Source organism: Hydra viridissima, unplaced genomic scaffold (genome assembly GCF_058129835.1).
Source record: "Hydra viridissima isolate aposymbiotic clone 2 unplaced genomic scaffold, HvirCarnegie_v1 scaffold_8, whole genome shotgun sequence".
Taxonomy (NCBI): domain Eukaryota; kingdom Metazoa; phylum Cnidaria; class Hydrozoa; order Anthoathecata; family Hydridae; genus Hydra; species Hydra viridissima.
In genome coordinates this window covers 17,978,296-17,998,145 of record NW_028324307.1, presented here as the reverse complement: position 1 = coordinate 17,998,145, position 19,850 = coordinate 17,978,296, and the positions used below count along the sequence as shown (strand labels likewise).

Below are 19,850 nucleotides of genomic sequence, written 5' to 3'. Positions count from 1 at the left end.
CAATTTTTAAATTCTTAATTTACACCTAATAATATTATGGTTAGATTTGGAGAACAGTGTAAAGTTTTTGAGGAAAATTTGAACTTACCAATTTCTAGTTCTGTTAAAGACCACTTTTAAGGATGTAACTGGTGCCCTTAAATGTTTTAATTTCAACGGCAGCTGAAATTAGAGTTTTATAAAAATTTGAAAACCCAGACAAATATTGCTCAAATAACTCGATCCCCTGTCTTGTACTTAATAACCTTTCATTTTTGTCTGTTTAAATCATCAATTTTTCTCAAAACATGCAAATCACATCTTATCAGAATTAGTTTGGCTAAGTAAAAGTCTGAAAATTAAAATAATAATAATAATAATAATAATGTAAATCTATTTTCAGTTACAAGAATAAAAAGTTCCATCTTCGATGGAACTTTTTTTTTTTGATATTTTTTTTTATATAAACGTTTCTCTTTTGATATTTCAAAGAAAATTTTTCAATGGAACAAAACATGAGGCATAAGTATTAACTTTCAAAAGAGAAATTTTTTATATGAAAATAAAAATTTGTTTTGCGAAAAAAAACAAAACAAAACCTAAAATGTAAGTGAAATCATCCAACAACCAACAGCAAGATATTTTAAATTCATTATTTTCCTAATACTTCAGAAACGAGGCGTCGTCATGAATTAACATAGTATATTGGGTTTCTACTAGTGGAAAAATAAAATAAAGAAAATAATTGAGATTTTAAAAATATCCGTCAATATCAAACTTTTCCGTTAATAATAAACTGATCAAATGATTAAAATGTTAGTATTTCATATATTAGCAAGATTTGATTAAATTTATTTGAACAAAAAAACGAAAAAAATACTTTTCTCAAGGATTTCTGTTTTAAATAAAGGGGAGGGGGGGATTATGTCCCTCAAAAAAAGCCTGAGAGACGAGATCTTTTGGTTCCACAAAAAATTCCTGGTAGGAAAAATAATTTAAAACTCTAAAAATTAAAATTACTTGTTATTGGGATTCCATAGAAAAAAAGTTTAAAAAAAATCATATTCTAAATTCAGGTTTCATGTTCAAGAAAGTTAAAATAATTTTTGAATTTATATTTTGAACCGTTGCTTAAACACAACATTTAAAAACGTAATTAAATATCACGTGAGAAACGTATTTAAATATCATGTGAGAAAAGTTTAGCTATTACTCATTCACTTTATAAATACTTGGATAAATAAAAATAAAGCAACATTTATTTTGTTTATTTAATTGTTTGAATTGTTTGTAACCAAAGCTGTCATTTAAAAAATATTTTATTTGGATTTATTTGTTGTTTCATAAAAGTAAATTTTTTCAAAAAGCTGCAAATTTTTTAAGGCGCGTTGTAATTTAAACATTACTTTATAAAAACTTTTTAAGAACTTATAAATATTTTCCATTAAAAAATAACTTGGAGCTTAATATGCAAACCAATACAAGATTTTTTTAATCTTTTGCAAAATGTTGGAGAATGGTGGCGCAATCGCTCGTTTTGTTTGCGTTTTGGATGAGTTTTTTTCTTGGGCAGCTTCTTAACTTTGGATGGATTATGTTGCGTCCTCTGATATCTCATCGTTCTCGACAGGTTCACCAACACTTCTAGTTTCGGTGGAAACAGTCGGAAACATCGAGTCAGACACATTTTTGCATGCGCTCTTAACTAAGTCAATACTTGATGGTCTAAACAGGATTCAAGGAAACAGGTTGGTCAACAAGCAACTTAGTTCTGAAATTTTTATGCTATATAATAAAAAAACTATTTTAAATTTTCTATAATATTTCAAAATGAATAAAAGATTTCGAATATTGCTTCGTTTTTAAAAATGTCCCGTAACGCAGACGTTTGTTAAATAATACTCTAAATAAAATAAAATTAATTTGCAATCACGTCATAAAAAGTTGAATTCTTCTCGCGCGCGCAAAAAAAAAAAAGATTTCAAAGGCTAATGGCGCAATTAGAAAAAGAAACAGCAATTCAATAGACCCTTAGGATAAAATTTACCTGCAATCAACATATTGAACTAAACCCATATATTTTGGTAAACTGGAGATCTGCGAAACATACAATGGAACCAAGTAACCATTGTTATTCTTACTCCTTGAACAGCACAGTGCAATGTTATATTGTTCAATGCAAGAAGAATCTTGTAAATAATGAGGACTAAGCAACGCTACAACACGGGCGCAGCTTTTCATAACCTTCAATAATGTAATAATGTAAGCAAATAACATAAGAACGAAATTTGAACAAAGTTTGCACGATTCCAATAACAAATTTTCAGTAAAAATTTAAAATAGTTGAAGAAAGTAGAATTCTTTTTATATGTGCTAGAACTAGACTCTTTTTTTTTAATACCCAATAATTGGATGAATGTTTTATAATAATGTATACCTTATATATTTTTTCTTGCCACAATTCATTTTCATTTATTTTTTGAGGCTTTACAATTCGAATCTTGTTATTCAAAGTGCCAAACATCTTAATTATTTCATCTGCAAGCTGTTGATCGTTATCACTGTACGACATATAAATGTAAAAATCATCCTGAAGAATAAAAAAGACACTGATATATATATATATATATATATATATATATATATATATATATATATATATATATATATATATATATATATATATATATATATATATATAAAAACAGATGTATTGAATAGTGATCGACTGGAATTCGGTTCGGATCCGGCCGTAATTTTGGCCGGAACAGAAATTCCGGTTCCGGGTATTTTAAGATTTCGGTTTCGGCCGGATTTCCGGTTCAAAATGCTACCGAAAATATATATTATAGAGCTTTATTTAGCATAATAGCGTTATTATCATTTTGATAAAAATAGTTAAAAAAATTTTTTAATTAGTGGTTAAGCTTGAGAATTAGTGTAAATAAAATTTGGCTTTGTTTGAAAACTAATTAATTTTCTTGTTTAAATTAATTTTAAGTTAATATTCATATCTTGTAATGTTTTTATCGTTATCATTTGAGCTGGACATACCTCATTCTGAATCTCACCAGCTCATTTGCCTAAATACATTGTCATGGCCCAAATGGAAAATTTTGAATCTCCTAAAGATGAATTGGCTCCTGCAGCTCAAAATCTGATGGAAATGAAAAAAAACCCCGTCTTTTTCGCACATTGTAAAATTTATTGCGCAAAGGGGCAAAATGCACATTCATCTTCCAAAATGATTATGTGCACTTTGATTATCCAATGGCTTCTCTATGCCTTGGGTTTTGGAAAAAACTTAGAAAAAAATGAAAAATTTGGATTATTTTTATTACTTTAATTTTTGTTTAAATTAGAACTAAATTTTTAAAAATAAATTACTTATTTACGGTTTCGGTTTCTGTTCCTGTTCGGATTTACTTTCGGTTCCAGTTCCGGTTAGGAATATTTAGAACCTATAACCGGTTTGGTTCCGGTTCCGGCAAAATCTATGTTCCGATCGATCACTAATATTGAACACTATTCAGTACTTACCAGTTTTTCTTGAGAAAGTCTTAATGGATTTCGAATGAGTAATTTTTTTTTTAGTACAGCAAAATGATCACACAACTTTGTTATTGCATCATCAAGCTTGTTAACATTAGGAGCATACAGAACAATCCTAAGTAAGCTCAATGGAAGACCAGCTTGCATCCAATGTGTAGATCCATCAAAAATCAACTCTAACATATCATTTTTATTGTAGGACTGAAAAAAAATAGTTATGTTTACAACGTACATTTATATATTAAGTATGAGTGAGTAAACATGATTAAACTTTGTGCATAATTTAAGAGGAAAAAAAAGTTTTTTTAACCAAAAAGTTATTTGTAAGAGGACATTTTTTAACCAAAAAGTTATTTGTATGAGGACATTTTTTAACCAAAAAGTTATTTGTAAGAGGACATTTTTTAACCAAAAAGTTATTTGTAAGAGGACATTTTTTAACCAAAAAGTTATTTGTAAGAGGACATTTTTTAACCAAAAAGTTATTTGTAAGAGGACATTTTTTAACCAAAAAGTTATTTGTAAGAGGACATTTTTTAACCAAAAAGTTATTTGTAAGAGGACATTTTTTAACCAAAAAGTTATTGTAAAGTTATTAGAGATTCCTTGCCAGGTTTTTTTGTAGATTCTTTTAAGAGTGAAACCAAGTCATAGATTAAGCAATATTTAGGCAAATTTTGCAAGTTATGAGCTTTTGCATCTCTCATCAAGCCACAAAAGCATGCTTTTTGAGTAATCCGATGTCACTAGGTAAGAAAGAGATGTTTTTATCTGAGTAATCTCATTTATGAAAGGAGTGGGTTTCTTCTTGATACAATTTTCTAAAGAAACATATTAACTGATTGCAAGGTCATTTTGAGAAAAATTAGCTTTTGAAAATACTCAGAAAGGAAAATGCCAACTCAGCAACTTGGTTTTCTTATTTGTAGTTCGCCAATAATACTAGAAGTTTATTCAGTATTGCTTAATTAAAAAGGTCCATTTTTGAAAAGTGTGATATTTGCAGCTCATCAAAAATATAAACATGGTTCATACTTTAAATTTTTAAAAATCTTTTAGAGAATATCCTCATAGCAGGGAAGTTGAGCTTTTATGAATTTCATTCAAAAATATTCTTCAAAATGCCTTCAAAATCAGCAACTTTTTTTTGAGCTTTCTTTTCACAAGATCTTTTCTGTGTTGATCAGGAGATGAAAGTCATGAATAATCAAAATTTGCAAAAATGACAGACTTTGAATATCAAAATACAACTTTAAAATTCTTCAAAAAAAGAATTTAGTTATGCTATGCAATCAAATGTCACGGGACATTTTTTGCATAGCATAACTGAAACAGTGTCGAGTAATAAACTTGTTAGTCAAAAAGTTTACCACTCTCACCACTACCACTTTCAAGCAAAGCATCTCTACCACTTTCAGTCATTCCACCTCCACCACTTTCAAGCTAAGCCACCTCTACTGCTTTCAAGCAAAGCCACTTCTACCAGTCTCAAGCAAAGCACAAATTATTAGTCAAATTTTCCAAAAGGATCAGCCACTTACAAACTAGTTTAAAATGATTTCATATAGCATACAAACATCAACACAGAATTTTATGACAGCCTAAAAATTAAACATTTAAGTTATTTAGGTCCTTCAAAGATCAATAAGAGACATCTTTTCAGAATGTGTCTTTTGTCAGTGCTTTAATAGTGCTATTTGACTAATGTCAGAATGTCTAATGTTTTCTAGCAAAGATTAAATACTCCCTGCACTGATGCCTATTTTAAGAAAGACACAAAACCCCTTTACAAGTTAATAAGGATATTGGTTCAAATTGGTGGCCTAAATTTCAATTAAATTAAAAGCAAAATTTTGATCAAAACAGAATTTAAGTTTAAAAGCTTGAACATTGCAACAAAGTCAACAAAATAGCAGGGTTCATTTCTTAAAAAACTTTTCTAGACCTCCTAACCCAAACATTATTGAGCAAGGAATTCAGAAAATTCACAAAATAAGGAAGTCATTTTTCTATCAGTTTTGACATAGGTAAGAATCCATCATTATGTGAATTTTAACTGCTTTATTTAAATGATTTCCAGTTATTTGGAAAGGTTTTTGCCAAACTGAGAGAGCTATTCATAGCCAAGGTTTTCTAAATTCAAAAATTGAATTTGTACAATTACAAAGTTGCAGCAATTACTGATGGTGTTAGTCTCATGTTGAGATTTGGAAAAAAGACTAGTCCCATTCACATTGCCTTTTGCATATGGTAACTTTCTTTGTTTGTTATAAGTCACATAAGAATATTGATGTTTTCACTGATGATGTAATTGATGAGGAAGATTATAATAAGAAAAAAAATATAAGGTAAAAATGTAGACTTATCAGAGAATTGGAACTTTATATAAGATAGCTGCAATTGTAGTTAAGTACTCGCAACTACTACATAAAATTGCTGCAATTGTAGCTAAGGTTCATAACATTATTAAAATGCTCAGGATGTGATGATGAAAATCTTCAACTTCAGTCATCCACACTTTCAATCCAAAAAACATTGGTTTATTGGATTGCAAAACTCAACAGAATACCCTTCCCAGAATGCTACAAAGATTTTATAAATTTTGCAAAGAGGTAAATATTTTAACAATAAAACAAATATATTAAGTAAGTTGTAGAGTGTGGATTAAGTAAGTTGTGGAGTGTGGATTAAGTAAGTTGTGGAGTGTGGATTACGTCTTTTTACTTCTACAACAAGTTTTCAACAGATTAAAATTGTAAAAATACTTTCTCTTAAAATTACTAGTTTCTAGTCTCCACTGATGTGAGTTTAATTGAAAAATGTTTTTATGATAGCTTCAAATAAGCTCATTCTTTTCTCCACAATTTTAGATACAATCTCCTCTATGGGGTTTAGCTTTAATCAGAGGAATTTTGAATAAATAAAGCAAATTTAGTAGTTTTAGAAATCAGATTTTTTAGATTAAATAAATATGATGAGGATATGCTAACTGTATAAAGTTTATAGCTTCACAAAAGATATTTAACTAAACTTACTGAGAAGTGGGAAGTTGTGCAAAAATACACAAAATACTAAAGTTTAAAGAAAAAGAAAAGTATTTCAATAAAACAGAGAAATGTTTTTCTAGGTTGTCATAGAGAACATTTGGTCCATCATTAAGCAAAAGCGCAAATCAAAATTATGAAAACTATTATGCTGATACTTATTGGGCTTTGTGTTGCAATACGCTTTTTTTTATCAGATTTAGTTAGAGTTAGCAATAGATTTTTCTGCAATTTGCATTTTGAAAGCATGTTTATGAGTTGCACTACAAGCACTTCTGATAAGAAAAAAACCAGCAAATTTCAGCTTTATAAATTCTGTTGTTTAAGAGGGTTTAAACATATAATAATTGTCACTGAAGGTGTTTCACAGATTGTCTAAAATCTGGGCAAGTACATGCAAGTTAAGGCAAAATAAACAAACTTATGCCACTAAGCCATCTTTAAAACAGTCACAGAAGACCAGGCAATGAAGTCTTATTTCATGATAATTGGTTAGCCCCTTACCAACGCCATAAAAGAATTACACAAAGTAAAAATCACGGTACTCCTAAGCAGCCTCAAGCATGAAACTACCAGCTTAATAACATTCTTCTCTAACTATTAGAATTTCAACCAGGACCAGAATTTAAACAGAAGAAAAAAAAACACTTGATAAGTAAAAGGCTATGGATCCATCATCATGCACACAAAGCTAGGCTTCTGCCATGATCCTGTGTGTTATTAGCAGTGAGAGTGGTGTCATGCCACTGGGACTCAGGGTAAACTAATTTTAGTGTGTTTTACATTAGAATTTGTAAACAAATTAAATAGTTTTATAAAATAATGTTTTTCATGGTGCATTAATCCAAGTTTATCCAAGTTTATCCAAGTTTATCCAAGTTTATGCCACAGTCTATATACACTAATTTGTGTTTTGCTCCTTACGAAAGAGTAGGATATGCTCAAATAAATAGGACAAAATATGTGAAATAAAAATTAAAACATTAAATAAAACAAACCTGATCTCCTGACGCTAATAGTGGCATTACCACTGTTGTATTCTGATTTTTGCAAAATGCAATAAGTGATCTAAACACTTCTGCAATCGCTCTGGGTGGATTTTTGAAGTTTCCTTCATAGCATAAAACACTTTTCATAAGAAAATTTGGAGTTTCTGACCACCAGCATGAAAATAGGCTAAGAAGATCCTCTTCTTTATTCTTAGATAGATTTTCAACAGATAAGTTTAATTTGTTATGCAAAGCACCAATAACAGATGTGGGTGTAGGACTATAATCATCTGAAATGTAAAGTGAAAGCTTTTATATCTTTTTTAAGCAAATGAGTATAATCAAGTGTGACATACATATGGGTCACAATCAAATGTTACATACAAATGGTGCACATTAAATGTAACATACAAACAGGTCCTAGTCAACTTTAACATAATGGGTACCATTCAAATGTATCATGTAAATGACTCATTCCATGCAAAGTGAATTAGGTTTACCCAGGCACTATCTCTGTTTTTGGTAAAACTTTGCAAGATTATTTGTTAAACGAATTCCTCAAAAACTTTTTCCTGAGTAAATGTTTAAATTTTCTTTAAAAATGCTGTGGAAGTTTTTTGCAAACTTTAAACCCAAAGTATTTTTAAAATAAAGTAAGTTAATAAGTAATTTAAAATAAGTCATGATTTATAACAAGAATCTTTTTGCTAACATAAATAAATATTCAAGCCAACAGCCTAAAAACCAGAAAAATTATTCAGGAATTTATTTTAAAGCTCAATACACAAATGGGTATTCGAGATACAAAATGTCAAATTTGGTGAGTTTTAACACATAGTGAGTCTATCATTTTTGATGAAAACTAAATATTGGATGTTATCCAGTGAGAAGTTATGAAGTCATCAAAGTAGCCGTAGTTAGGTATTTAAATTTTATTTTTAGTATCTAAATATATTGTCTTAAAGGGTTGAAAATAAAAAATATTTGTAATTTTTTTGTAAAAAAAAAAATTCATAAAATTTGTTTTAGCAATTTTACCAAAAAGATAAACAGGGAAGTTTGAAAAAAGCTCAAAATTCATCAAAAACTGAGAAAACAAAAATTATTGCCATTTTTAAACTTAAAATTGTTAAATATAAGTAAAACAACAAAATAAAGATTTACAAAATTTATTCCAAATATTTACTGATAAATGATCTTTATTAGTTAATAATTGCATAAAATTTGTTTTAGCAATTTTACCAAAAAGATAAGCAGGGAAGTTTAAAAAAAACTCAAAATTCATCAAAAACTGAGAAAACAAAAATAATTTCCATTTTTAAACTTAAAATTGTATAATATAAGTAAAACAACAAAATAAAGATTTACAAAATTTATTCCAAATATTTACTAATAAATGATCTTTATCAGTTAATAGGAAACAAAATTCTTAGTCAATCAAGAACTTAGCTTGCAAAAAAATATTTCTTTCAACATGATGCTAGTGTTAGATATTGTCCCTTATCAAACTTTTTTCTTTTTTTGAAAATAAGTTAACAAAATATATGTAGTTGAGTTTACCACCAAAATATTAAATACTTTGAGGAACTAAATGATAAATATCAAGAGCTTGTGACCATACAAAGCAAAGTAAAACATTTAACTTATTTTTAACCACCAAAGGTCTATATATGCAGATTCAAAACTCATTTGGTAGAATATGCTTCAATACTTTAAAGTAAAAAAAAGTGTGCCAATTTCAAGAAACATATATCCACCATTAAAAGACCAAATGAAAATCTGATCATTTTTTAACAATACTTGACTTAGCTGAAAATTATGAGTCTTTTTAATTTAATACTTCACCTACAGAACCAATCAAATCATCCAAGAACATTGATGGAGGGTGCAGGCAAAATATAAAATGAGTTATATTTTCCATCATACTGAGGATTTTATCTAAAAGATCATTTTAACAAGTTCAGCCAGCAGGAGAAAGATGGAATTAGTTGACTTTTAAAATTAGTACCATAAAACTATTTCATAGCAGTACAAAGTGAAATTTATAAGACTTTTATATTTTTTTATAAATAATTTCTTGCAGAAGATTAGAAATTATCTTTCAACTCAATAAACTTCTAAGTTTAGCATTAAACTCCATTTAAATTAATGTCAAGTTTGACTTAAAATTAAACATCTTATGGATAAACAATTGCTACTTGTAGTAAATGCTTTAGAATTACTTAGTATTTCTACTTCCCACGAATCTCCACAAAATGTTTGTTAACACCACTAAAAAAATCAAAACAATTAGTAATTTAAATATTAGTCCTTAAAAATAATCCAATCAGTGGCTTAATGTGGCAGGAGTGGCAAAAATGCAATTTAAAAACTGGCAGGAGCCAATATTGAGATCATAAAAGCACCTCACCAATCTATTTCCAATAATTATTTTTCTAAAAAATGACAACCAGTCATCTTTAAAAAATGACAGCCATCTTTAAAAACTCAGTTAACTATTTTACCACTAGAACCCTTATATTTGTGTGTTGAACTTAAAGTCTATTTTTCTATTTTGAAGGTAATCTTTTTTTTGGTTTTTCTTTGGCAGGAGTAACAAATGATTTTCATGATTTGTTCACTTTACAATCATTAACTTTTTTGATTGAGCATTTGAAACCAATAATGCATTAACAGATAAATAACATTATAAATTTTTATTCATAAAACTTGCATTTTGTTATTGTTGTTGTTGTTGTTTTTTTTTACAAAGAAAATACCAGTTTTCAAGAATATTTAAAAAACATACAAAATTAGTAACAATATAGAAAACTTCAGATATTTTATAAAGTTCTGAGTTATACTAAAGCATTTCAAATAAAAACAAAAATAAAATTATAAATTTAAACTGCACTAAATCAATTGGCTACGAAAATTTTACGTATGTAAATGCATTTACATATGCATGTTTATGTATATATCTGAAATATGGTGTGTATTAATACCATTTAATTGCCTCACGATGATTTTGCTATATTTAAACCCTGAAAAAAAAAAAACAAGTCTTATAAAAAATTTAGAAAAACAAACCTTTAATAGCAGAAATGACTAGAGCATCAAAAGATCTCTCCAACTGGGTAATATCACCAACGCATAACTCTATTTGTAATGATCCATGTGGTGTAGAAACATCTAATTTATCCTTTAGTATTAATGCCATTTTAATATTTTAAATATGAAAATAATGCCTAGTTTGAGTAGAAAATATTATGAAATGTTAATGAAACTATATCAATTTTGTGAACACTCAAACGAAACTAAAGATTAACTTTCGCTTTACAAATATGTTTAGCTTTGTGACGTCACATAAGTCTCAAAAAGAAAGTGAATTAAATTTTTGAATTAAATTTTTCATGTACAAACATCTGAAATAAGATTACATTAAATATTAAAGTTCCACAAACATTTGAAATAAGATTACATCAAAAATATAAGTTCTTATTTCACAATATACTCCCGGAGATAGGAAAATTTTGACAAAAAAATTGACAAGTTTTGAGTTTCACTTTCTTAAACCCCCAAACTTAGGATTTCTAAGATTAAATATATTGGATCTACAGTAAACTCCCGGTTATTCGAACCTCCTAAGGGGAATAAGAATTTACTTCGAATAACCGAAATTTCGAGTAAGGGCCTGTTTATATGGAAAGCGGGCTGGCTCATTTGCCGAGATATCGATGTCATCAATATTTTAACTTAATTTTATTTTGCGTTTATCTTAATATAATTAGTACAGAAACGTTTAACGTTTAATGTTTAACGTTGTTTCGTCATTAGTTACTAGGCTTTGAAAAAGCGCGTTCTCTAAATGCACGCGGCCATTAAAGAAAAATTTCTTAAGCGAGTTAAAACTTTTTTCCTTACATAAAGAATCATATTTAGATAAATGATAATCGTTAAGACCATATTATAATTGAAGTAAGTATATAAAATAGTTATATATACATTTTTATTAGATAAAGTAGAAAGGATTTAAATTTTTATCAGAAAAAGTAGGAAGGATTTTAATTTTTTAAATCGTTTGTATTTTGTTTGTTTTAGCTTTTCTTTTAGCAGTTTTATTTTTGTTATTTTATTTTTTAGAAGGAAAATAAGGGTATGGATGTTATTTAAAGCTATACTAATGCTATTTCCATAAAGTAATTATTTCTACTTTGAAATTTCTGTTATAATATTAACTATTTTTGTTCTTTTTTAGAAAATTTAGAAAAGTAAATTAAAATTTTGTGTCAACACTGACATGGCAAATCACATGTTATTGTATATAAAGGTTAAATTTTGTTATGAGGATTACAGTTCTTATGAGAAAAAAAAGAAGGTAAAGAGTATTGTTTGTAAATATATATTTTGTATCTTTTTAAATTTTCACGCATCATTTTCAAAACTTTTGTTTGCACACGTTTATTGTTTGCATGTATGTTTTTTTGATATGTATGTGGATGTGGTAATAAGTGCTTTATAGTTGTTTTATCAATGTTTTTTTTATAATAATGTAAAGAGTTTTTTTATTGTTTGTGTATGTGTTAGTATGAGCTATATAATTGTATTAAGTATGTATATAAGGTATTTGTTTAAGTATATATTTAACCTTATATACACATTTAAACACATTTATTGTGCTTATAGTTGGTACATATGTTTATATTATGTTGTTTCCATGTTTTCAAAGTGCTGTGACTTGATAAACATCTACCTGAAACTCAATTAGTGTATTTTAGAGAAGGAGCAGAACAAATGGCTTTAGATCGTGCAGCTCAACGTGATACGCACCTAACAGCATGGTTTAAGTTAAATACTGAAAATGAAAGAGCACACTGCTATTTGTATGTAGACATTCCTTATCACTTTATATTTGATGATAAACATTGTAAATGGAAGGTTAGACAAAGAGGTGGTAATAAGGTGATATTAAGAATGTATAAAGTTAATCCAACTGGAGAATTGTTTTTTCTTAGACTGTTAATTTTGCAAGCAAAAGGAGCAATATCTTGGGAGGATGTGCGTACTGTTAATGGTATTGTCCTTGAAACATTTTGTGAAGTATTGAAAAGTCTGTTGCAAGATGACACTGAATGGTAGAATACTCTTTCTGAGGCGGTTTTAACACATATGCCAAAGAAAATTAGACAGTTGTTTTCAATTATTTTGACCTTTTGTGAACCTGACAAGCCTTTAGTAGCAGCAACTCTTCTTACAAATGGATCTACATTGCATGGTTTATTCAAACTTCCTGTTCCAATATTGGATAATAGCACATGGAATGTAACTCCTAACTCATTTCACGGGCATTTTTTAAGACAAGTTAGTTTGTTTTTGCTTGATGAAACATCCATGATACCTAAACATGCCTTAAATGCAATTGATAGGTTGTTAAAAGATATTTGCAACAACAACTTTCCGTTCAAAGGAAAAATCATTCTTTTTGGTGGTGACTTTACGCAAATTCTGCCTGTTGTGAAAAGAGGCCAACCAGCTGAGATTGTAGAATTGTGTATAAAATGTTCTTTGCATTGGCTATTGGTGCAGAAGTTTGCATGAACTGAAAATATAAGAGTACAAGATGGGGAAGGTGAATTTTCCCAATGGCTACTAAAACTTGGGAATGGAACAATACCTGTCAAAGAGGAGGATCCTTATAAAAGATGCACTAAAATACCAAACCAGTGCATTATTAGAGAAAAAAAATTGATTGTTGAAAAGATTTTTGGAGATGCTGATCAAAATGATTATTCTAAACGCGTGATTTTAACACCAACTAATGTTGATTCATTATCAATCAATGAAGAAGTGCTTGAATGTCTGCCGGGTAAGGTAAAAATTTATGTAAGTGCTGATCAAATTGATACTGATGACCTTAATAAAGAAATGACTTTCCTGTTGAGTGTTTGAACTGCTTATTTCCTTCAGATATGTCACCTCATTGTTTAAAATTAAAATTGGTTGTGTAATAATGCTACTTAGATATTTAGATCTCAAAGCTGGGTTATGCAATGGTACTCGAATAAAAGTTTGTTTCTCTTCAAAATAATTATATTGATGCAGAGGATTTGACAGGTGTTTCTGGTGGTAAACGGGTTTTTGTTCCTCAAATTCAGTTGGCTCCATCAGGTTCTAATTTACCTTTTGTTCTGAAATGTCAAGAGTTTCCTGTCAGATTGGCTTATTCAATGACAATCAATAAAAGTCAAGGTCAAACATTTAATAGAGTTGGGGTATATCTCAAAAAAAACATTTTTCTCATGGTCAACTATATGTTGCATGTTCAAGAATGAGAGCATTTAATAGTTTGTTTTTCAAAATCAGTAAACATCTCATTCAAGGTGTGGTAGGTGAAAAGTGTTACACAAATAATGTTATATTTTCTAATGTTCTTAATTTATAGTCTTAAGATTTTTATTTTGAAAATTTACTGTTTGCAAGTTGTGAGCACATTTTGTTTGTATAAATTTATTATTTTAATATATATATATATATATAAATATATATATATATATATATATATATCTTGCCAGCCAAACGATGTATTTATAGCAGAGGTGTGACTTGGCAGCATTTAGTGTCAGGCGGTGTTACTGCTTTAGAGCTAGGTTGTGTTGTGTGGCCTTTTTAATTATTCTGGAAACACAATGTCTGTTAATGTTTAGCGTAATGTGTATGAGAGAGTATGCAACCTTGATCTTTAAATCTAGGGTGTTTAAATGTCCTAAGTTTGAAGTAATTGATTAACTAATATTGAACATAAAAACAAATATACTTTTATGTAGTTATTTGTATAGTAAAAAAATAAATATAATTAACTTTAAATTTTCTAATTTTGATTTTCTAAATTTTCTAAATTTGAATTAATTTTGAAAATAAATATAATTAACTTTAAGTTTTCTAATTTTGACTTTCATATTTTAATTTGGTTTGTTATTTTCGTTGGATTTTAGGATCAAGAGTGTAAATATTCTATTGTTATGTGTTATTGTTGTGATGTTTTGTGTTCAATTTCATTTTTAACAATAAACACCTTCATGTTGGTGTCTATTGTTAAAAATGAATGATAGGTGGTTTCATTATTGAAACTTACTGCTTTTATTTATTTACTTAAAGCCAAGACAACATTATGCTAAAAATGCAATTTATATCTTAATTTGATTTATGTATATATGTATGTATATATATATATATGTATATATATATATGTATATATATATATATATATATATATATATATATATATATATATATATATATATATATATATATATATATATTTGTATTGTTAATCCTTTTGTACTTCGAAATAGATTTTATAGTTAAATTTTCGATAAATGTTTATATTAACTACCATGTCAAAATAGGTTACTATAAATAGGTAAATCGATTTTCAGTTTTTATGTGGTGTTTTTTTTTTTGGTTTTTTTGGTTTTTTGGTGTTTTTTTTTTTGTTATGGTATTATAATTCCTTTTTTTTTTTTCTTTAAGATTTACGATTAACGCATTTATACGATTTATAAAAAAAAACCTGATTACCTTTTATTGTAAATTTTTGTCAGTTAAAATGATATAAATATATGCAATTAGTTCAATTTTAAAAATCTTCTCTATTTTATTCCTAATTATTTTGTTGTATGTAACTTTGGGGATCTTTTTATACGGGGGGGGGGGGTTATAATTGTAGTTTAGCGCATTTGTCAAATATCGAGTTACTTAAATTTTATAAGGTGTTAAACTAATTATCTTAGTTTGCATTTGCGACACTTTTGAGGAAAGAAAAAATTCTTATATTAAAAAGAAAAAATTGTTATATATATTAAAAAGAAAAAATTTTGTTATACATGTAAATCATTGTTTTACATTTTATTATTCTGGTAGAAGGTCTTCATCAAAAACTTGATAACTCTTAATAAAGATAAATCTATTCTCCTCACCACCATTTAGGCAAAAACGGGGAAGGAAGGTCCTTTATTAGTGTCAAATTATTAAAGAGAAATAAATTTCGAGTAACAAAAGGAATTTTTATTAAATGGTAGCAAATAACCGTTTACTTAAAATTATTGAAACAAAGAGGCCATATATAAAAATGGTCAGATTAGTGCCATAAATAGCTATAGTCAAATGGCCAGATATTTTAAATAAATTTATATAGTTGTGTGCGTTTAACGTTTTAAAGACAATTTCCTTTGTTAAAGAAACGTGTATCAAGGGGATGCCAAAGAATTATTAATTCATGTAAAATTTACGTTCGCTTTATATTAATCTTATTAACTAATGTTCATGTTATAAAAATATAACACGAATTTAGCTTAACTTTTTCGTCAATTGAAAGCATGAGGAAGTAATATTATTTTTTGTTAGTAACTAAAAACGTATTGTTTTGAACTTAGTAATGTCGAGGAAAATGGTTCTGCCTTACACTGATATGACCTATTTCAGTTGTAAATCACTCAAACAATGTTAAATAATTGGTAAATTATTTTACCTCCGCATATTTTTTAATTTGAAGGCGTTTTTCTAAAAGGGTAATAGTTATGGTTTTGCAACTTTAAATTGTGGAAAACAGCCACTATAAATTAACAGACCGACCATAACCCGTATTACGGGTTACTTATTTGCTAGTATGAATAAACGAGCTAGCCCGGATAGCGAGGTCTCACTGTTTTTTGCCGAGATCTTGGCAAACGGGCTGGTTATTTTCTTAAAAAAATTTGTACGCATGCGTACAAATTCTTACATTTTTTAAATTTGAAAGCTTCTGTGTAAAACAGTAAATTTAATAATAAAACTGGCAACTTCCGTGTACTTAAAATTTTAGTTGTTTTGCTTTTATAATTTACCAAAGATCCAGTATCTTTTAAGTAATATAAAGTATTAGCTACTTTTTTATCTGCTGATAGAGCTCTAGAGTTAGGCGAAAAAGGGTGTAGGAGATAAATAAGTGGTTAACTCTGAAACCAAATTCATGAAAAGAAACCGTGAAAGCCTAAAATTTTCCATACATTTTCGTAAAAGAATAATATTTAAAAAATTATAAAACTTAAATTTGTGAAGCTTATATAACACAATTAGGCTTTTAAAAAGCATTATTTGCGTTATAATACCAGTTAAACACATTATTAAAATGCAATGTGTTTTTTTGTCGCTAGCCGCCATCTTTAAGGTGGTAGGCCTATGAAAAAATTTTTTCAAGTATTAAAGATATATTTACAATAAAACTAATCAGTTGTTAACAATAATTATGAAATTAAACATAAAATCAATAAAATATATAAAAAAAGTGCCTCGCTTGCCTCGAAATTATATTAAAAAGTGTGAAAAAAACGAAAACTTCAAAACACAATTTCTCAAAAACGACAATAAATCAAAACTTCAAATTTGGTATGGTAGTTCTACATATGTATAAAATTCATTTGTCATAGGATTTTTAAATTTGCCTTCCTAGTTCAGATTATATTGACTTTTAAACTTGAATATATATTTTTATAAAAAAACTCTGGCAGATAAAACCACATTGTAGCGCCCCAAAAAAAGAAATTTTAAAAATCTTATGACAAATGAATTCTACATGTATGAAGAACATATCCTGAAAATTTCAGCTTAATTGCTTACTTTAAACTGGAGATATCATGTTTTAAAATTTAAAAAAAAACTAAAAATCTCAAAATGAGAAAAATCGAGTCAAAAATTTAAAATCAAAAAATTACGTCTAAAAACACTCCTTAAAAGCTACCAGTGCTATATGAATCAGTTTTTTCAGTATCTAAGTATCCTTTATGAAGAGATCTAAGTTTTTTTCTTTGCCTTTTGCATATTGAAGTTGATTTACGACGCTTGTTTACAATTCGCTTTTGGTCCTTTAAAATCAGTTTTGGAATAGTCAATGATCCTAACAATCCGAAGTGACTTAAAACAGATTTTACCCCATCTCCACCGTCATTATAATGAACTATTGCAGAGTTTATACAAAGTTCAAATGTTCTTCTACTTACAAAAATGTTTTTAGGACATCGAGTCCATAAAATTGAATGAAATGCTTCATTTGAATTTTGGGTTTGACCATGTAAACATTTACTTAGCAAATCGTCATCAGATAAATCTTTAAAAATAGGTTTTATTATATTATGAATAAAGATAGGCAAGTTAATTTTGTTTGTGTGAGTACTTGTACCTTTAAGCTTATCTAGTTGCCACTTGCACCATGAATATTCATCCCTAGGACACATAGAATGACGAATGCTATTATCACTAAAATTTGTACTGTGCCACAAAACTGCTCCTATTGCTTTTTTCATTGCATAAATGCTGTTAGTGTTATTTCTAATTGCAATACCATAATAATTCTGCATTGAGTTAATTGCACTATTAGTCAAATTTCCTTTTCCATGTAGGGGTTTATTTGTTCCTTTATACTTATGTACAATTTTTCGCAAGCGTGTACCAAGTCACTTCTGCACATGCCCAATGCATTCTAATTTTATTGGTTGAATATTATAACTTTTATATGGGTTAGATTCTTCAACTTCTTTAAAAGAGGAAGTATCACCGTCCCCGAGGTATTCATGATAAATCAAATTGTATTTTTTAACTGATCGAGAAAAGATTTCCAACGCACCAGCTGCTTCCATCGCACCAGATGACTTTGTATGGTTAATGTGACATATGTGATCTGCTTTCCATCTGTTGTAGGCTGGTGATCCTCTATGTTTTTTCCACATTGAACAGCCTTTACAATGCTTGGAAAAAGCTTTAGTGTCTATAATTTTGTTATTAACAACAGCAGTTACAACACCATTTAGTGATGTGAAACCCCGCCTTTGCCAAGAGCCATCAATTGTTACTCTTTGTTTAGTTGGAATATTTAAAGTTTTGTCTTGAGCTTCTTCAGCTGCTTTTTTCATACTATTAAGAGCAGCCTTCTCATATGCTGTATAAATTTCATTGTCATTAAGTTTAGAGAATGGTGTTTTAGATAAAGAAAACATATTCATGCATTGAGAAAATGTTTCCATTGCAGTAAAACCTTTACCAATTTCACGAAAACCAATTACTGCTCTTGCATTTGCTTCGTAGATTTTAGGACCTTGACCATGGTTTTGTTTAATGCATTCTTTTGATGTATAAACAGATTTAAACCATTCGCATGACTCACATAACAGTTCTAAATTATGGGCAAATCCCTTTCTCTTCTTTCTGTTATCAATGAGAGTTAGTTTTTTATGGCCACATTCAGGACATACTAACAAAGGTTGAAATAAACTCTTAAGTATAGAGAAATTAACAAATAAAAAGTAATCATCTTCCTGCCTTATTACTTCACTCTTGGTATTGAGATTAGTTTGATCTATAATTAGCCTCTTTTTACTTATGCAAGATGAAACTTTTTCTGATGAAATATTTGAAAGATTTATTCTTGAATATTTGTTTAAAGGAGGCTTTTTCTTTCTTTTTCGTGAAAAATTTTGCTTGTTGCTTTTTCCAGAAGACATTACAATTATACACCAGTACAACTTGTTTGATTTAAATCAAGAGTTGAAAAATTCATAAATAATGATTTTATTCCACAACCAATATACAGTTCAATACGACAATTATTATAAGAAAATGTGATTTTAAAGCATGACCAAAAACAGCGCAGATCTATATTAAATTGGAAAAAGAAGCTTCACAAGATTTGTCATTTTGACCATCAAATTTGGGTAAAATAAAGGTTTTAATCTTTCGTTGCTATGGCGTTGCTAAGGTAAATAAACAAACTAGCTGATAATATAAGTTATTTTAAACCCTTTTAGTTTGATCAAACCTAAACAAGTTATATATCAGAAGATAGAGGATAAATTTTTACATAAATACAATATATTACCTATTTTTTCAATTTTTGATCAAAAATCTCTATTTTTCATAGGCCTACCACCTTAAAGTTATTTTTTTAACCGATAAAGAGGCCAGCCCTGCTAGAAAAAGCCAGGCTGACCTCGATATCATTTTTTATTTTTTTTGGCAAAAAATTCATATAAACGCAATTTTAAAACTGGCTCGTTTTCCGGGCTAGCCCTTGTCCATATAAACAGACCCTAAACAGGCCCTAACTGAGTTTGATAGTTTGTGAAGAAAAATATACGGGAAAGGAAAATTGCTTTGAATAAGCGGGAAATTCATTAAGGTTCCAGTTCAAATAACCGGGAATTTACTGTCTCGCAGATAACTATAACAAGCATAAACAAATCGACGTTTCTAATTATAGCTTTTAAACTTCTTGAAGAGT

General features: G+C 28.3%; 3 protein-coding genes across 9 annotated transcripts; 1 reads left to right on the top strand and 2 right to left on the bottom strand.

Annotated features, from left to right (window-relative positions):
* Positions 1–1,326: 1,326 nt before the first annotated feature.
* Positions 1,327–10,885, bottom strand: LOC149885453 (uncharacterized). Its single transcript, XM_090095891.1, has 6 exons — positions 10,634–10,885; positions 7,574–7,854; positions 3,520–3,732; positions 2,417–2,569; positions 2,027–2,223; positions 1,327–1,704 (listed from the first exon to the last, which is right to left on the bottom strand). The coding sequence occupies exons 1-6, from the start codon at positions 10,761–10,763 to the stop codon at positions 1,572–1,574; spliced, it is 1,107 nt and encodes a 368-aa protein (XP_089952017.1). The 5' UTR covers positions 10,764–10,885; the 3' UTR covers positions 1,327–1,571.
* A 500-nt stretch (positions 10,886–11,385) lies between these two features.
* LOC145189023 (uncharacterized) lies at positions 11,386–14,335 on the top strand. 7 transcript variants are annotated; one of them, XM_090096676.1, is made up of 3 exons: positions 11,386–11,521; positions 11,802–11,921; positions 12,322–14,335. In XM_090096676.1, the coding sequence occupies exon 3, from the start codon at positions 12,713–12,715 to the stop codon at positions 13,139–13,141; it is 429 nt and encodes a 142-aa protein (XP_089952802.1). In that variant the 5' UTR covers positions 11,386–11,521; positions 11,802–11,921; positions 12,322–12,712; the 3' UTR covers positions 13,142–14,335. The 7 variants fall into 6 exon arrangements, 5 of the variants coding, with proteins under 5 accessions (XP_089952802.1, XP_089952806.1, XP_089952807.1 ...); XM_090096681.1 differs by lacking the exon at positions 11,386–11,521 and having other exon boundaries at positions 11,630–11,921; positions 12,322–12,426; positions 12,559–14,335; XR_016455221.1 differs by lacking the exon at positions 11,386–11,521 and having other exon boundaries at positions 11,714–11,921; positions 12,322–13,409; positions 13,573–14,335.
* Positions 14,336–17,273: 2,938 nt separating this feature from the next.
* LOC149885452 (uncharacterized) lies at positions 17,274–19,504 on the bottom strand. The gene is made up of 2 exons (XM_090096640.1): positions 19,449–19,504; positions 17,274–19,323 (listed from the first exon to the last, which is right to left on the bottom strand). Exon 2 carries the CDS (start codon positions 19,072–19,074, stop codon positions 18,031–18,033), a length of 1,044 nt encoding a protein of 347 aa, XP_089952766.1. The 5' UTR covers positions 19,075–19,323; positions 19,449–19,504; the 3' UTR covers positions 17,274–18,030.
* Between the last annotated feature and the right edge of the window lie 346 nt (positions 19,505–19,850).